Genomic DNA, 19,048 nt, shown 5'->3' with positions numbered 1-19,048 from the left:
GTTCAGGAACTCTCTACATCTTCTGATGGAAACGCTGAACGCTACCACCCCTCATTATGTGCGCTGCATTAAGCCCAATGATTTTAAGGAATCCTTTGTGTAAGTTTGGTCTCTCTTCCTATTCTATTAGAACTTATCTAGTTTATCTTGGCTATAAATAGCGAGGTATAGCAAATTAATTTAAACTGCCAGAGAACATTAGAGTCATGCTGGTACAGTGACATTTGATCGACCTCAATTGCTCTGCAAGTTTCTTCCGAGAATAAGGCATCAAAGCTCCTCTGAGAATTAGCCGATCAGGTTATATAAAATAATTAGACCTAGTTTTCTCAGATCAAAATCAGTAGAAGTGCTTCCCATTTGCAAAATTCTTGCTGATTTAACACTTCTGTTAATTATTTTTCCCTTGAAGTGTTTGCATGAATGAAAACCTGACAACATTGGCCTGTCTGTTCCAAATACTATGATAAAAACGAATGTTCCGCCCAAATTTAGATCTTGGAAAATAAGATAATACGAAATATACGATATAATAAACATCTACATCTACAATCTATCATAATCAATGTATTTGTTTACTTATTTTTCGTGTAAAATTCACAAACCTGAGAAAGAGTTGGGTCTTGTTTGGCTCTGTTTGTGCCCTCTGCGAATTCCTGAGCACAAAGGATGCCCTTCAAGGATGCTAAATTGAGAGGGTTTTGTCAGTCACATGCTCTTAAGGTTGTGAACACACAGTCACAGAGTTGTGAGTCAGACTGCCTTCAGTCCCAGAGTGGACTGCAGCCTCCCAATGCCTCTCTCACGGGAGATGTGCTCTATGCTCAAGAGAAAGATCCGGTAGGTCTAGAGAACGCCCCAAATGTCCTGTGGTGTTTTGTACCCAGAAACAAAATGTCTAGATCATCTTGTGTTGGTTTTTGTAAAGATCCCTCACTCCTTTGGCTGATTTCTTGCTTTCTCTAGATTTGATTCTAGTAGAGCTGTTCAGCAACTGCGAGCATGTGGAGTTCTCGAGACCATCCGCATCAGTGCCGCTGGCTATCCATCCAGGTAACAGATCTACAGATTCTTTTATAGTGCTTCAGGGCCCCTGTCTTCGGCTTTCTTTTCTCCATCAGTCTGTCCTCTATTTATGAACCTCATGTTCTCCTTAAAATAGTTGAAGATGAAATTCCATTATCATTCTGAAGCGAATTCATTTTAATAATGGTTATGGAAATCAAACTGAATACAAGTGTATTTAGTGTCATTTCCTCGTCACATCTGATGTCGTTTCTTAGGTGGACCTATCCAGATTTCTTCAGCAGATATCGGGTGCTCATGACAAAAAAGGACCTGACCATTGGGGATAAGAAGCAGGTCTGTAAGAACCTGCTGGAGACCTTGGTCAAGGTAAGATTAACGTTGCTAGAAGCTCAAATGTAAGTTGTTCACATAATGTTCGCTCTCATTCTGGTATTGTGGTAATTCCATGTTTGTCTGAACAATTACCCCAGTTTTTTTTAAAGCTCATTAATACAATTGTATTGGCTTCTAATACCATCTCTATATCATGGTATTGCCTCATTAGTGTTTAAAAAAGCTGATAAGCTCAGACCATATTTCAGTCGCACTTTATTTTACAGTTCTGTTCCGAATGTACATACTATGTACTTATTATAGTGATTGCAACAACTGTGTAATAGCTAGGTACTGACCCAGAACCTACCCTTAAACCTACTGTAACCTTAACCAATGTAGTTGCCTTATATTACCCTGTACTTTCTTAGGTAAGTACACGTAAGTGCATGTACTATAAAATAAAGTGCAACCTATATTCCTATATTAATAATTTAAATATTTCATAAATACATTCTAACAAAAGTTTGGGGTCTGTAAGATTTTTAAGACTCTTTGAGCAGACTTTCAAAAACATGAAAAAAACTCACCAACCCCAAAATTTTGAACGGTCATGTATTTGTTATATCAATGAATGCAGATTTAGCAAAAATTTTGTTTTGTTAACATCTTGACATTTTAACATCTACTGCTTCTGCTTGTACAAAATAGCATCTTCAACATGACACACATTTTATTACTATTTATTCAAGTATATTTATCATTAATAAGCTTTTTAATTGTGACTCTTTATTTAATTTCTCCTTCAGGATCCAGATAAGTTCCAATTTGGAAAGACAAAGATTTTCTTCAGGGCAGGGCAGGTGGCCTATCTGGAGAAGCTCCGAGCCGATAAGTTCCGCTATGCCTGCATTAAGATCCAGAAGACCGTGCGAGGATGGCTGCAGAGAATTCGGTACCGCAAGATCCGCAAATCTGCCATCACTCTGCAGAGATACGGCCGGGGTTACTTGGCACGCAGGTGAGTGTTTAAGTAAACGGCTCTTTGCTTGAACTTCACTGGCACATTTTTCGCTTTCCTAACAACTTGTGTTCTTTCACTGTCCCTCAGACATGCAGAGATGCTTCGCCTGACCCGAGCAACACTTATTTGTCAGAAGCAGTACCGGATGGTACAAGTTAGACGGGACTATCTGAGGATCCGTCAGGCTGTGATCACCATTCAGGCGTTCGCCCGGGGCATGTTCATACGCCGGTTATATCAGGAGGTACTCCGCTGCACTTTATCTTGTGTTTCACTTTCTCCATGTTTTTTTTTTTTAAAGCACAGTTTTAAGTTACATTTTCTGTCTTTTACAGTTCCTGCTTCATCACAAAGCCATTATCATACAGAAGACCGTCCGTGGTTGGCTTGTGAGGAAGAAGTATCTCCATGCCCGATATTCTGCCATTGTCATCCAGTGTTTTTACCGTCGCGTACGTGCCATTCGTCAGCTCAAACAGCTCAAGATAGAGGCCCGTTCGGCCGAACACTTTAAAAACCTCAGTGTCGGAATGGAGAACAAGATCGTGCAGCTTCAGAAGAAGATGGATAACCAGGTACAGGAAGATAATAGGATGCATACATGATTACAGGCACCAAAACAAACTGGCATTATGTTAAGCAGCTATCTCCTTTTCTTTACAGTCGCAAGATTATAAAAATCAGAAAGAGCAGCTGGCTGTTGCTAACGCTGCTCTGGGATCAGAGGTCAATAAGCTCCAGAAGGAGCTGGAGACCATTCGCAGTCGGCAGGCTGCTGGCACTCCGGTGGCATCACTGCAGGAAGAGCTTGAGAAGTTGAGGGCAGAGCTTCAGGAAGCCAACTCCCAGAGGAAGCAGATAGAGGAGGAGTTCAGCAACGAGAAGCAAGGGCTCCAACAGGTGAGAAAGGATGGCCTAGTCAATGTTTGCTGCCATTTTTAGTATTTTTGTCTCATGTAGTTTCTCTTAATTCTGTTTCATTTAAATTGTCTTGGGGTTAATGGTTGAATGTTACAAAAATAGATCAATGCATTTAGCTTTTCAGTTTCCACACAAAAAAATTACACTCTGGCTTTCATAACAGGGCAGCTGTTACATAACTAATGTCTGTCACCCACAAGAAAATTTAATAATGCATGGAAATTGTTTAAGAGCTTTGACTAGCTCACAAAAGGTCTTTTGAAATGACATAATCAGCTAGTGTGTTTAATGTGATCATCTCCCTCTTGTTTTGATAGTTAGATAAAATAAAGACAGAGTTAATGACAGTAAGATAAAGTAAATTATAAATTTAAATTACAGTCATTAGAAATAATCTAAATTATAATTACTAGACTTAAAGATTAGTGATGCACTCAATTCATTACATTTATATTAATAATTTTTTAATTTCTTGTAATGCAAACACATACATATACATATGTATATGAATATATATATATATATATATATATACATGTGTATATGTGTGCGTGCTTGCGTGTGTGTGTGTATATATATGTATGTATATGTATATGTATATGTATGTCTCTTAATGTCTCACATGATCGCCATAGCTGTGAAAAATTAATTTGGTGAAATTCTAATTTAATATATTTTTACAATGTAATTTATTCCTGTGATGACAAAGCTGAATTTTCAGCATCATTACTTCAGTCCTCAGTGTCACATGATCCTACAGAAATCATTCTGAATTAAGAAACATTGTATTATTATCAGTGTTGAAAACAGTTCTGCTTAATATTTTTTTTTTTCAAAAGATCAGAATTTATTTGAAACAAAAACCTTTTGTAACTTTTTCAATTTATTTACTGTTACTTTTGATCAGTTTAATCCTTGCGGAATAAAAGTATTAAATTATTATAATTTTTTTTTAACTGACCCCCAAACTTTTGTTATTGTATATAGGAATATATATATGCCCAAAAGGGGACTTATCAATTAGTAAGACATTCTGAAATAATAATTCATTATTTTAATTCAGATTTTCTCTGAAATTGACTTGCTGATAATATAATTTATATTTGTACAAACATGCATACAAATATACAAACATCTCAAACTTTTTGACCCCAGTATATTTCATTCAAATTTGCTTTCTTTCAGTTAAACTTGCTTGTTTATGTGATGGTTTGGGCTGAAAGAGTCGTGTGACTTTTCTTTCTATTTTGTGTGTAGAGGGTAGAGGAGCTGGAGAAAGAGAACACGCTTTTGAAGAAGGAGAAAGAAGAGATGAACCGCAAAATCCAGTCCTCCACTCAGGGTAAGTTTCACGCTTCACAGAGTCACACACACTCAAAGCATCTGGAGGAAGGGGTATGAGGAGTGAGAGGATGTGTGACTTGCCTGGAGGGCTGGGCTGGTTTTGTTTGACGCACAAGAGGGTCTGTGTGCAGAAGTGGGACGAGAGAGACTGAAAATATATTGGATTTCAGAGGAGGAATGTGACACTGCTTCTTTACCTGCACAACTAAAAGCTGACCATTGTAGCAAGCCTGTTCACATACGAAAATGCTATTTGAAACCCGAGGTTTGGTCTCAATACGCTTTTTATTTGTTAAATGTCACTTGTTCCTTATTGCTGTTCTGCTATCCATGCTGTTTACGTTGTTCGACGCGCTGTTATGAATGTAGTGATTGTTTTTGCAGACTTTTAACAGTTTGTTTTGTTAGAGCTTTTTGAGTAGGAAGCAGAATTTTTTTAATCTCAGACCTTTCGCTTCTGGTTTGACTTATTCTGTCTATATTATTCCATTGAGGTTAAAAGTGACTGCCATTTACTCACCCTCATGTCATTCAAAATGACTTTGTTTCTTCTGCCGAACAACAATAAAATGTTTTGAGGAATGTTTCCAACATATTGTCCATACAATGTCAATGGAGTCCATTCAGTTTTGTTTTGGACCCCATTAACATTCATTGTATTGACAAAAACAATTGAAACATTCTTCAAAATCATTTATTTTGTGTTCCGTAAAAGTCACGGGTTTGGAACGACACAAAAGTGAGTAAATGATTTTGTTTTTTTTGTGTGTGAGATCTATCCCGTTAAAGATAAGTCTTCTGTAGTTCAAGTGAATAGGACATTTAAAGCTGGAGGCACAATCAAGCTTTTATGTGGTAAATAAAATCAAATTAGATAACCAACGGTCTATAACAGTTAAATAAAACCAAAGGAAATTGGGGGAACATTCAAACATTTTTGGGAAATACAGAAGAAGTTTTAAATGTTGGACCTTCTTTATCCAGTATGTCTGATATGGACCTTCAAACTAAAGGGTCAAAGGATACAATGTCACAAATTTATTATACCACTTATCTCCTTAAATTGAAATTGCCTCTTTAATAGATGGCGCTTCATCAAATCACTATGAGGCCATATGCCTGATAGCTTTCTCAGAGTCTGTTCAAAGGATGTGATTAGAGGCTTTCATACTGTATATATAACTTGGAGTACAGTTGAGAAGTATCTGATGCAAGTCTACGGTGCTGTTTCGGTTATGATGTGCATCGTGAATGAAGAGTATGAGAGAAGGTCCTTGTTTTTTTTCTATTGAGATTACAGAATGAAGAACATATTGTAACCTACACATTGACGCTCAAAGGTCTTCCACCAGAGTAATAAAGATCTTTCATTGATCAATCAAACCGAAGATCAATAAAAGGTGTATTATCATCATCAATATTATATTGCATAATATTCAAGTCAAATGGTTACACAAAACCTGTTGTGTAAATGTAAAATAGAGATCTCACATCTAAAATGGATCAAAAGAGGTTTCAGTTTTTCATATTTGAGATACTTTAGAGACCTAGATTATGAGAAATATATGTTGTTCACACATAATACAAAAATACGAGGGAATAGGAGCAGCATGTCGTCTGGCTCATTGTTTATTTCCTGTGTATGAATGCCTGTGTTGTGTCTCCCAGGTCAGGCAAGTGATGTGTCTCAGAAAGAGAGCCGCCTGCAGGTGGAACTGGACGACGAGAGGCAACGATATCAGAACTTGGTGAAAGAATATTCCAGACTGGAGCAGAGATATGAAAACCTGCAGGAAGACATGTCCTCCATGAAGGTAATAGTCTGACTGAGTCTAAACTTCTGGAACTTTGTTTTTGTTGTTGTTTTTAACATGGGTTTTACACACTTTAGTTCCATCCCGGTCACCGGAGGATCCCCTCTAACCAGAGCAGTCTGGGCTCGGACTCCAACTACCCCTCCATCAGTATGTCAGAGGCAGGAGACACTGATGACACCATCCAGCAGGTGGAGGTAAAGCTATTTGGCTGAATCTGCTGACATACAACAACAGGTTTTGTAAAGGGTGTAAAGGTACCTCAAGATGAGCATTAATATGATTTGTCTTCCTGCAGGAGATGGGCATAGAGAAGGCCGCCATGGACCTCAGTGTTTTCATGAAATTACAGAAGCGTGTGCGAGAGCTGGAGCAGGAAAGAAAGAGGCTGCAGACCAATCTAGAAAAAGTAGAGGAACTGAGCCAACGCAAGGCATGTGTATTTGTCATGTCCGCTTTGCCTTCATTCTCATCTCACAGTTGCCAATGAAACCAAACAGAAAATAAAACCGAACAAAACCAAAAAATAGAAAATAAAAAACATTGTAAAATACTGGACAAAATAAAATAATAATTACTCTCTTTTTTAGCTATATATTTTAAGACATTTATCAAAAGTCCATTGGCCTTAACTGGAAATATGTCAACACAGAAAAGAAAACTGACCATCTAATCATTTGATAGGGTCTTTAAGGTAGTGACTGTATGCATTAATCAAAATAATCTTAAATAATCAGTATTTGCTGATTGTTATTGTGTTTATACGTTTCTCTTCCTGCTCTCATGTTTGTAGCATTAGATCTTTGTGTTGTTAAGCAGTCATTCAGGTTCACAGTTCCCACATTTTGGATGTAGGTTGCAACATAATCGACCGGTCATAAACTCCACTTATCTTTTCTGATGGTCCCTCATCTGTACTTGCAACAGCATGGTCCTCTGCATTATCAGTCAGCTTGTGTTTACATCTTTTTTCTTTTTTCTTTTATCTAACAGGGTAATGAGCCCAAGAGCTCCACGTCAGAGGAGGATATAAATGCAGACCTGGCCTACAACAGTCTGAAGGTAAGAGTCAGTCCCGCTGAGTTTAATGGTCACGGCGCTAGTCAAATGTCTGTCTTAGTGCTACTCATTGATTTGTTCTGCACTGGGGCCGCTCTGCTGCTGCTGCTGGTCACACTGCCTGTTAAACTCTGGGTGAGTGGGACGATACAGAAAGTTGAGACTAGGATTTTTTTTTAGAGAGCTGAATTATGCCAGGATGGCACATGGGATTAAGTTTTACTTTCATACAGCAACTCAATTCTTTATTTTATTAAATACTTTGATTTTCGAACAAACATTGAAATGTGCCTTTGTATAAACATTGAATTCGATTCAAATGAAAAGGCTGTGTGGAATTGACGTTCAGGATGATATACTGTCTGTCAGATACAGTTTATGTCTTAATCGATCTCTCTTTTGATCATTCAACACTTTGTTTGGTTAACTCTTTTAACAACCTTGAGGCAAAGTCAGGAAAGGAATAAAAATGACTTTTTCAATGCTCTGTCTAGCTTCGTCTGGCCAAAAATATTATTATAAACAAGAAGAGATTTATAATTTAAGCGGAAGCAATGAAAGAAAATGATTTTTAACAGTGTCTTGTGACCTTAAAGATTTTGAATCAAGTTCTTATCTCCAAGTTGTAAAGATAATACAACATATAATGTGAGATTAAATAGTGATAGCAAAACAATATCAAGTAAATTAAAAACTGAATGTATATGAAAGTAAAATTAAGAAATGCTCATTCAAATACATACATAAATGTGTACTTTTAATTTGATTTTGTTTTGCCATCCCTATAATACTGTATATATCACGGTTATTATAGTTAACTTAAAGGGATAGTTCACCCAAAAATGAATTACTCACCCTCATGTTGTTCCAACCCGTTAAGACTTTCGTTCATCTTCAGAACACAAATTAAGATATTGTTGATGAAATCAGAGAGCTGGCTCACTCCTCCATAGGCTTCTATGTAATTGAAACTTGCCGGCCCAGAAAGTTAGTAAAGACAATGTTTAAAATAGTCCAGGCCTAAAATAGTCCTCAACCATAAGTTTATCAAGCGACGAGAATACTTTACTTTTTGTGCGCAAAAAAAATTATAAAAATAACAACTTTATTCAAGTATTAATTTTCCTCTGTGTGGGCCTCTGAGTGAGTTCACGTAGTGTAACAGCGCAGTGCTTCTGGGTTGTACGTCAACACTTAGGCTCACTATTGGCCAGCATCACACACACGACCAGCGTCGGCCAATAGTGAGCCTAAGTGTGTGTGTGAATGTATATGTATATGTGTGTATATACATATATACATATACATATACACATACACATACATATAACACACTCTTGGACTAGTCATGGATTAGTGGACTTAAACTCAAATTTTGCTCCTTTGTGTGCTAATGTTTTTTTGTCAGATCTATTTGTCTTTCCTGTATATTCTATACATCCTTTATAGCTTAGTTTTCACTGACATAAAATTAAATATGGTGTCTATTCAGAGTAAGCTCTGTAGCCTTTAGGAACTCTGTCATATCTGAAGAACAGTTATTTATCTGAGCACATGGGTGTGTTGAAAACCAACAGCATGCTCAGTTTAAAAGGTTTGACTCTGACCAGTGAACAAAGTACAAGAATGCAAACACCGGAGCCAAATGTTGATCTGGTGGCTGCAGTGGTGACTCCAGGATTTTTTTCTTGGGGGTGCTAAGAATAAACAATCTCTAATGAAAAAAAAAGTAGGCTATACTTTATTATATGTTAAATATATTTATAAATCCGGCTGGCCTGGAAACGCCCCGGTGTCCCCCCGGAAATTTTTTTAACTGTGCTGAAAATGATCATTGTAACAATGAATTGAAGTATACTCTCAAAGTACATTAGCCTATATTATACAATAGTAAATAGTACAAAGTATAGCTAAGTAATATTTGTTTTGTTATTGAAGACAAAGTGTGTAATTTGTAGTATTTGGAATTTAAGCCAAAGGTATTACTGAGCATATATTTTTTACTCAAATATAATACACTTATTGTATATGGCTTGTATGTTTCGAAGACACTCGTAATGAACTTGTAATGTACATATAACACAAATAAAGTACACATTAATATCTCTAATCAAGCATGTAATTAGTCCCTACACAGGCATAATACTTATAACTTGTCGACTTGCAGTCCCATTGACATATAGCCTATAGGCGTAGCTACGTATTTACTATGTCCATGGATAACAGATAGTGAGGACTTTAAAACTGCAGTAAGCTAAATTAAGGAACGCGCTTGTGCTTTAAAAACGCAAACACAATGGAAAAGAGCACGGGTGTCGAGTAAAGTTTAACTTTTAACTTGACACGGCGTTTTAGAACATGCAAGAATGTATATAAATATGTATCATTTGACGTTTATAACGTGAGTGAATCTTCAAAAAGATCAGGGTAGCCTATGTATAGATACTCACCAATAGCAGATTACAAGTGACCAATAACGGACAATATGTCTGTTATCTTTTGAACTATTCCGAGATGTCAAACGTCTGCAGTCTTTTTCTTCATATTTAATAGCTCTCCAATATGATTGTTGTTGATGAGCAGCATGATCACCAATCGCTAATGCGCGTACCTGCGCGTGCAATTGACTCCTCCCCCATTAAAACCATTGTAGGCACATTTACAATATTACACCCCCCCCCCTTTTTTTTAAGGTTTTTAATGATATATAATTATTTATTTATTTTTTATTTTTTTTCATTTTTTATGATTTTTAATGAAAGTTACACAGAGTATAAAAAGGTTGTCAACAGGATAATCATTAGGGGAGGATGCGCTGGTGGTAAGCTAATTTTTGGTGGGGCTTAAGCTGGGTGGCTGTGCAGCTGAGCTCAAGTAAAGCTCAAGGCAGTAGAATTACATAACTGATTTGTTTGTTTTCTTAAAGCGCCCCAACATTGCACTGTAAGCTTATATAATAATTGCTGATGGTTCTTGTTCTCAAACACTCTTTGCGTCTGATCAAAGCTTTAGCTACAGGCGTTCGGTTAACCTGGATACAATTGCTGCCGTCAGCAATGCTTGATTTTTTTTATTTTTTTCCATCTCTTTCTGTTTCAAAGTTTCTTTCTCTCACACAAACACATATAAGTTCTGGCTTATTTACAACGTTTTGCCTCGGGTCACTTTTGATAGATTTGAATAAAAAAAATCATCCTTTAAGTAGTAAAAAAAATACTGACTTTTTACCCTCTTTCAGACTCTTTAAAAAATTTGTTCTGCTTACAGCGGCAAGAGCTCGAAACGGAGAATAAGAAGTTGAAGAATGACCTGAACGAGCTGAGGAAAGCGGTGGCCGACAGGGCCTCCGAGAACAACTCGTCCAATGAGCTTCAAGAGGGCTACAACCTGCTGCTCAATCAACTCAAAGCGGCCAATGAGGAGCTGGATGTGCGCAAGGAGGAGGTCCTTATGCTTAAGACCCAAATTGTGAACTCCACAAGACAGTCAGAGAACATTAACCACATTGTGAGTCTGAAAACATTACCCACACATAAGTCGACGGACACATTTTATAAAAATTTGACCTTTGTGGGCTTCTAATCCATTTTTTACAGCTGTTGTCTTACCAAATTAAGCTATTTTAGTCTGTCATTGTCATATTAGACTTTCTAATCCATTAGTATTCCATCGGTCTCCAGTGGAGCAATCAGACATGGAGACATTGCATGGGATAGATGGCATATAATGGGCTTTGATGGAGCTCAGAGTAATTTAAATTCAACGAATGTTGAGTGTAATAGTGATAGTTTGTCTGAGCTTAGCAAAACCTGCACTGCTAGTGAAAGTGACTTTATATCCACCTGCCTGTCTGAATCTGCTGAGGTGGGCGAATCAGAGTCAGTATTGATTATGCTCAGAAAGAAAGCTCTTTCTTGCTCTCACTGTTATATTTGGCCCACACAGATATATTTGAGTTGAGTTGCTGAGATGTATAAAAATGTCCCACATCAGACATATAAACATTCACTCATTGTTCCCTATTGATATCTTTGTTTCATCCATACAGAATTCCAATGATGTATCAGAATGGACCAACAACAAGAAGCCCGTGGACGCGGAGGACATTGTGAATGCGCCTGATTCAAAGAAGTAAGGCAGTCCAATCTGCAAAATGAAAAGCTTTTAAAGTGACACCAGCTCTCCTCCACGTACTCATTTGTCTTTTTTTTAATGAAGATGGAATTCAGTGGTATTGACCATTTGCAAGATCCAGAGCAGCTCTCTGATTCAGCTCTTCATGCTGTCTAATTTCATTTTCAGCAGTATACCTTTAGTTTACGGGAGAGCCAATCACCAATCACGTGCTGTCACAGTCTCAAAGCTAAAAATGTAAAAGTTACCTGAAATTTTTTGTCAAATTTATAGACCACCACTGGCTCATGTTAAGTTGATGAAGACATTTTTATGCCACAAAACTTTATTTTGCATTATTTTCATGCAAAACAGTCAATTTTTTATGTTATTATATTTTGTTGCACTACAGCATCATGTCTAATGATCTGACAAATTCAGGTGAGCTTTATAAAGAGAACCAAGCAATTATTTAGTGACTACAACAATTATTTATTGGTATAAATTGAGTTATACAGTAGTGGGCAAAAGTGAAGTCCGGAGAGGATATTTGTTTTTAATGAGCCTACAAGTTCAATTAAACCATCAAAATATTTCAAAAATATGTCATATTTTTGAAATATTTTAAGAAGGAAAGAATAAAACAAACTTGATTAAGGTATTTCTCTGACAAAATTATTTGGCAATTTTTAAAAACAACATGTTTTATTTTACAATGCAAAAAAAAAATGCATAGAGAAACCAAAAGCGCAGAGGAAAAAGAATACATTGACTACAACATAATAATTTATTAATATTTAGTTGTTTCTCTCTTGCATGTTTTCATATTTGCTTTGTATGACAGATCAGTGAGGGTCACACTATTGTTCTTACAGTTACATTTAAACAAATTATTATGTAGCAATTCCTTGTTAAGTTACTGACCAGCTAGCAAGTACCTTTTTGTTTTTTTGTTTTTTTACTCACTGAAGCCCATTTGGCACTTACTGAGGGTTAATTTTGGAGACTATGTAGGAGTGTTCAAAAAAGGTGCCTTAGTACAGTCTATATAAATTTTCATCTCTGGCTTTTGATCTTTTTGTCTTTGGCCAGTGTATCCTTAAACCTGACCCTGAAATCTGTTCAGTATTCACCGTGGTTGCTCTGACTTTTCTCGCTGTCACAATTTTAAAGTGGTCTTTTGAAACAATACGAGTCGGAGAGTGACAGATTTTAGATGAGGTGCTGATTACATGTGAAAGAATATGTTTTCGTCCTTTGTGGTCTCAGGACTGGGCTCTGATTTCTCATTCATGTGTTTTTCCTACCTTTCTCTATTTCTCATTTCCTGAGATTGCCACATCTCCTTACAAATATTGCTTGGGCAGCCAGCTCACTTAAAAAACAGAAATGAGAAATAATCAAGTCATAACAGCTACATGACCTCTATACTTGCAGATAATTCTTATGTGCCCTCATGCTTGACGTCTTCACAGACTAATGCCATGCCTTGCTTTGCTAAATTAACTGGCCCTGCCATCTTGTCATTCTTCTCTTCTGCCTTTCCCTCCTCTCTGTCTGCTGCCGCTTCTCTGTCTCTTTGGCTCTCCGTTACTCGAACGCCAGTAAAGCACAAGACTGGGGTTATTTGAATGAAGATGGGGAGCTTGGTCTGGCATACCAGGGTCTAAAGCAAGTTGCCAGGTTGTGCTTTAATTTTCTTTGATTTCCCTTCAGCTTTAACTGGCTTTTCTGTTTCGAGGTCTCTGTATATGTCAATGTTTTTTCAATCAGTAAAAGATCATTTGGCATATATAGATTTTTGTGAAATGTTTTGAGGGCTAACTGTTAGAGACTGAAGTATGTACACCGTTTAGACCCACTTATACCATAGTGTGTCATGTTTGAATGTGTTCAGGCTGCTGGAGGCCCAACTGCAGACACAGTCTCGACAGCACAAGGATGAGTTAGAGGCTCTCCACACCCAGGTCGAACTGCTGAAGGACAATCTGGAGAAGAAGCAGGACATGCTGAACCACTTCTCCACGCTTTCTCCTGAAGCTCTGGTGGAGTTCAGCGTGCAGCAGGAAATCACACGCCTCACCAACGAAAACCTGGTGAGGGCTCATCTAAAAAAGCGGCGAAAATCATTTTTGTCTTCTTTTTTTCCCTAAATTGATCTAGACTCCTTAAAATAGTATACACTTGTTTTCAGATAATATATTTTGACTTGAAATGTATTTTTCATACTTTATTGGCCAATTGATGGTCTTGTTTTAGGCATAAACCTCTAAGTTATGTTAGATTTATGCTAAAACAATATAAACTATTTGAAAAATAATACAAGACTACAACCTCTAAACTGTTTTAATTTTACACAATCAGTTTTGCTTCTGAAAAATGTTAAATTGATTTAAAAAAAATCCACTTGTTTTAATAATATACATACTGTATATGTGTGTGTGTGTGTGTGTGTGTGTGTGTATTATATATATTTATATATATATATATATATTTCAATTATTGACAATTATTTTTAATGAGCCCTCAAACTACTAGCCACTAATTCTAAAAGGGCAGTAAAGTATCATTGCATCCAACACTATTGGCTCACTCAAGATGACGGTTTGGTTGTTCTCCAGGATCTAAAGGAACTTGTTGAGAAGTTGGAGAAGAACGAGAAGAAGTTGAAGAAACAGTTGAGGATCTATATGAAGAAAGTGCAAGAGCTGGAAGGTTAAATGTTAACCTTTGGTCTCCGTGTTTAACATTTAACTTTTAGTTGAGCCTTGTGCTGATGTGCTGTTATTCTTTCTATAGTTTCTCAGGCCACTAGGAGCAGACCAGAGCTGACTCGTCAGGTCACTGTACAAAGGAAAGAAAAGGACTTTGAAGGCATGCTGGAGTACTACAAAGAAGATGAGGCCTTGCTGGTCAAGACTTTGATTACTGGTATGTGTGGTTGCATGCAAGCACGTTTGAATGTGGAGGTTCTATGGCTGTAATTAATACACAGGTCTTGTCTTTAGACATGAAGCCCAATGCCGTGTCGGCCACTGTCCCCTGCCTCCCCGCCTACATCCTTTTCATGTGCATTCGTCATGCCGACTACATCAACGACGACCAGAAAGTTCATTCGCTCCTTACTGCAACCATCAATGCCATTAAAAAGGTCCTGAAGGTATGTATATTGCACTCTCCACATCAACATACTCCCACTACCGTCCAAAAGTTTGGGGTCAGTAAGATGATTTTTTATGAAATTAATACTTTTATTCAGCAAGGGTGCATTAAATTGATCAAAAGTGGCACACAATATTTTGGTAACACTTTACAATAAGGTTCCTTTATTAAACATTAGTAAATGTATTAACTAACATGAACTAACAATGAGCAATACATTTACTACTGTTTTTGTTCATCTTTGTTAATGTTAGTTAATAAAAATAAAGCTGTTCATTGTTTGTTTATGTTAGTTCACAGTGCATTAACTAGATTTTAATAAAGTATTAGTAAATGTTGAAATTAACATTAACAAAGTTGAACAAATGCTGTATAAGTGCAGTTCATTATTAATTAATGTTAACTAATGTAGTTAACTAATGAACCTTATTGTAAAGTGTTACCAATATTTATGTTTTTACTGTGTTTCTGATCAAATAAATGCAGGCTTGGTGAGTATACGAGTATAAATGGTAGTGTATAAGCTCATGATGATACAGGTTGTCCATCATCCCTGTTTTTATTCATTCTCCAGAAAAACAACGATGACTTTGAGATGACCTCCTTCTGGCTGGCGAATACCAGTCGACTCCTGCACTGTCTGAAGCAGTACAGCGGGGACGAGGTGAGATGTCACAGTCTTTTTACAGTTGTTTTTTTCCTTGCATGTTTGTTCATTGGATATTTTTAGGGATGCACCGAAATTTTGGCTGCTGAAAATTATCAGCCGAAAATGATATTTTCGTTTTTTGTCTGAAAGCCCAAAAATATATACCACCCCGCCCTTCAGTGTTCAGCGCTTAGGTTTCACTCTCGCTCTAGCCGTTATCACTGCGCAGTTTGACACTCCGCTCAATATTCCACTGGAGCTAGATCCATTTACCACATTTTAACATATAGCCACATATTCTGCCATCAAAAGTCTGGTTTTAAAGCCCCAGGTGACCCCGCCTACTAATCTTTTGTTTGATTATGCTGTTGCTTCCTGTCATAGGCGTTTATGACACAGAACAGTCCCAAGCAGAACGAGCACTGCCTGAAGAACTTTGACCTTGCGGAGTATCGACAGGTTCTGAGTGACCTTTCCATCCAGATCTATCAGCAGCTCATCAGAGTGGCGGAGAACATCATGCAACCCATGATTGGTGGGTACATAGAGACACGTTAAAAATTTAAATGATTTGCAGATTCTGATGTATCATAAGGAGTGCATGTTTGTGTGTTTGGTTTTGGTAGTATCTGCCATGCTTGAGAGCGAGAGCATCCCCAGCCTGGCCGGAGTGAAGCCCATGGGCTACAGGAACCGCTCCTCTAGTATGGACTGTGAGAGTGGAGGTCCGGCGGGCTACACGCTGCAGGCTCTGATCAGGCAGCTGGGACAGTTTTACACCACCATGGCGGACCACGGCCTGGACCCTGAGATCGGCCAGCAGATGGTTCGCCAACTCTTCTACTCCATCAATGCAGTGACCCTCAACAACCTGCTGCTGCGCAAAGACGTCTGCTCCTGGAGTACCGGCATGCAGCTCAGGTACACATTTGATGCTTTTAGGCCAATCCATGGCCTGGTTATATCTTCAGGAACGTCTAATGAGTGTAACGGCCATCTCGTCCATTGGTATTGTTTCAGGTACAACATCAGTCAGTTGGAGGAATGGGTGAGAGGTAAGAATCTGCACCATGGTGGAACTATAACCACCATGGAGCCTGTTATCCAGGCCGCCCAGCTGCTGCAGGTGAAGAAGAAGACCTCCCAAGACGCAGAGGCCATTTGTTCGCTCTGTTCCGCCCTCAGCTTACAGCAGGTAGACATTCATTTAGCATTTAACATTTGTTTACTGGATTTTTTTTTTATTATTATTGACTTTTCATGGTCTTAATCTTGCATTTACTTCACCTCAGATAGTGAAGATTCTGAACTTGTACACGCCACTCAATGAGTTTGAGGAACGAGTCACTGTGTCCTTCATAAGAGACATACAGGTAAAACTATGTACACACACTTGCAAATTTCAGTAGTTCATAACTAAGCAAAAATAATATCCTACCAAACACACTCCTACTTAAAAAGTTTAATATTAAAAAGTAAATGTTTAATTAATAGTAAGGTATATTCATGTTTAATTTAATATATAAATTATAGAAATATTATTAAAGTTCTAAAAACTATTTCAATTTTGTTTTAATTTATTTTTAAATAGTTTTACTTGAGTATTTCCATGACCAATGACATGCATGATTGGTTGAGATGCTGTGTTTGTACTATGGACATAGATGTTTTTGTTTTATCGTTAAAAGTCACGTCTGCCTTATTCTCCATACGTGTTTCATACATTTCGTGTCCCCTGAAATTTTTTTTTTTATATATATATTTTTATATATTTATTTATTTATTGTTTTCATGTGATCTTTGAATCCTGAAAGTTCAAAGTTAAAAAAGCAGCATTTATTTGAAATAAAAATCTTTTGCAACATAATAAATGTATTTACTTTAATTTTGATCAATTTAATGCATCCTTACTGAATAATATATATATTTTTTTTCTTTAAAAAAAAAAATCTTACTGACCCCAAACTGTTAAACGTTTTGTTTGATTGACTTTAATTGTATTTTTAGATAGATCGCTGCATGTCTGTTACTTCTGTTTATGCTACAAAGTCTGTAGAGATCATATATTTTAGCATATATTTCATTATTTCATTTTAGTTTTTATTCCTCTGCACATTAACTAAAGACAGTCTGTTTACATTTATACCTCCTCTAGACAGGCTTTAACAAGTGCATTTGATCATTCATCAGAATTATTTTTTTCACATACAGTACAAGCGTTCAAAAGCTTGTATAATAAATTATTGTTTCATAATTTATTATTGATTTCTTTATGAGCATGTCTGATTAATATTCTTATTTTCTTCTGCAGAATCGCCTCCAAGATCGGATAGAAATCAACCAACTGCTGGTGGACACAAAGTACACCTTCCCTGTGCTCTTCCCTTACACTCCTTCAGCGCTCACTCTGGAAGCCATACACATCCCTGCCTCCCTCAGCCTGGACTTCCTCACGCGGGTCTGACATCTCAATCTCTCCGTCTCACTCCGAGATCTATCGAGTCAGACCTGCGGCCTGCAGAAATGAGAGCGGGCCACGTCGCAGATCTGCTAACCCATAAACTAACAACCAAACGTGTGGGATTTACTGTATCGGCATTTAACAAGACTTACAGTCTCCCTGACCGACTAACTGTGGTGTTGAGATGCGGTTTCAGTGAGTCCCAATGATGAGTGGTATAAATAAGCTGTCTGCCTTTTGAATTTCCTTCTATAACATTCAACCCGTTTTTTTCTGGGCTCCCAATTAATACAAGCAAAACTATTGTTTGAAGAAAGTTAAAACACTATATTTGGATTGGGATGTGTTTGTCTTTGACTAATTCTTAATAATAACGATTAGTTATTTGACTAATAATGATTAAGTTTAATCTAAATGAAAGTAAGAGGGTTTTGGGCTACTGACATGAAACACTACTGCAAGATGTGCGTGTCCGCACTCGAGTATCTGTATTAGTATGCACTGATTTATTTGTGTGTGTAATGTAAAAGTGTCTGTTATTTCCCTTGCTTGTGCTGGAGCACTGTCTCATCTCAGAAACATGGGCTCCCACTGAAGCAAACCCACAGTCTCATTTTTTTTTCTAGGAGAACTTTTAAAATCAGCTGCCAAGATTCATCCCCACAACCTCTTACAGAAAGAAGCAGGAAATCTCTGCATTGCAGTGGCTGTTGCCAGTGACCAATCTCTACGAATAGGGACTTTTAAAGCTTTTTTCTTCTCCATGTTTTTGAAGAATCAGTTGCAGAGACTTGGAGCCCTGAATCGGTTATGTCACAGCGTCAACGAATGGTGCTGATCTTGAAAGTGACATTGACAAGTTGAAGTACGTGGAGCAGAGAAAACGAAGATGAGGACAATGAGAGGAGTTTGAGCTGGGATGTTTAATATTCTATCGAAATAAATATTTCTGTGATTGTTGTTTGTTGGTGGGATCTAGAATGTGCTGGAGGGCATGTGCAAGTATGATGAAACATCTCAGGAGGCGTCATATAGACTGGGATAAGTTCGGTGTACAGAAAAGACATTCTGAAAAGTACCAGGTTACTTCATGAAAGCAATTATCACAATTTACTTGATACATTTTCACAGCTCTTTAAATGATTACGTGCAATTAAATA

General features: G+C 37.3%; 1 protein-coding gene across 2 annotated transcripts in view; it reads left to right on the top strand.

The window, feature by feature from the left end:
- The window catches only part of myo5b (myosin VB), a 54,971-nt gene extending 36,127 nt beyond the window's left edge, over positions 1–18,844 (top strand). For both annotated transcript variants that reach the window (XM_081391563.1, XM_081391562.1), the window contains exons 16-39: positions 2–99; positions 967–1,053; positions 1,284–1,395; positions 2,151–2,362; positions 2,453–2,609; positions 2,701–2,940; positions 3,029–3,265; positions 4,544–4,628; positions 6,299–6,444; positions 6,522–6,641; positions 6,743–6,877; positions 7,438–7,506; positions 10,771–11,010; positions 11,552–11,634; positions 13,514–13,712; positions 14,238–14,331; positions 14,416–14,547; positions 14,625–14,776; positions 15,353–15,442; positions 15,812–15,962; positions 16,054–16,348; positions 16,448–16,622; positions 16,720–16,800; positions 17,739–18,844. In XM_081391563.1, the coding sequence (XP_081247689.1) occupies positions 2–99; positions 967–1,053; positions 1,284–1,395; positions 2,151–2,362; positions 2,453–2,609; positions 2,701–2,940; positions 3,029–3,265; positions 4,544–4,628; positions 6,299–6,444; positions 6,522–6,641; positions 6,743–6,877; positions 7,438–7,506; positions 10,771–11,010; positions 11,552–11,634; positions 13,514–13,712; positions 14,238–14,331; positions 14,416–14,547; positions 14,625–14,776; positions 15,353–15,442; positions 15,812–15,962; positions 16,054–16,348; positions 16,448–16,622; positions 16,720–16,800; positions 17,739–17,891 (3,543 nt within the window). In that variant the 3' untranslated portion in view covers positions 17,892–18,844. The remainder of the gene's footprint in view (position 1; positions 100–966; positions 1,054–1,283; positions 1,396–2,150; positions 2,363–2,452; positions 2,610–2,700; positions 2,941–3,028; positions 3,266–4,543; positions 4,629–6,298; positions 6,445–6,521; positions 6,642–6,742; positions 6,878–7,437; positions 7,507–10,770; positions 11,011–11,551; positions 11,635–13,513; positions 13,713–14,237; positions 14,332–14,415; positions 14,548–14,624; positions 14,777–15,352; positions 15,443–15,811; positions 15,963–16,053; positions 16,349–16,447; positions 16,623–16,719; positions 16,801–17,738) is intronic.
- Positions 18,845–19,048: the final 204 nt, after the last annotated feature.

The sequence above is a fragment of the Scardinius erythrophthalmus genome, assembly GCF_964197995.2.
Source record: "Scardinius erythrophthalmus genome assembly, chromosome: 17".
Classification (NCBI taxonomy): domain Eukaryota; kingdom Metazoa; phylum Chordata; class Actinopteri; order Cypriniformes; family Leuciscidae; genus Scardinius; species Scardinius erythrophthalmus.
The sequence above is the reverse complement of the archived record's forward strand: the minus strand, read 5'-3'. Positions and strand labels throughout refer to the sequence as shown.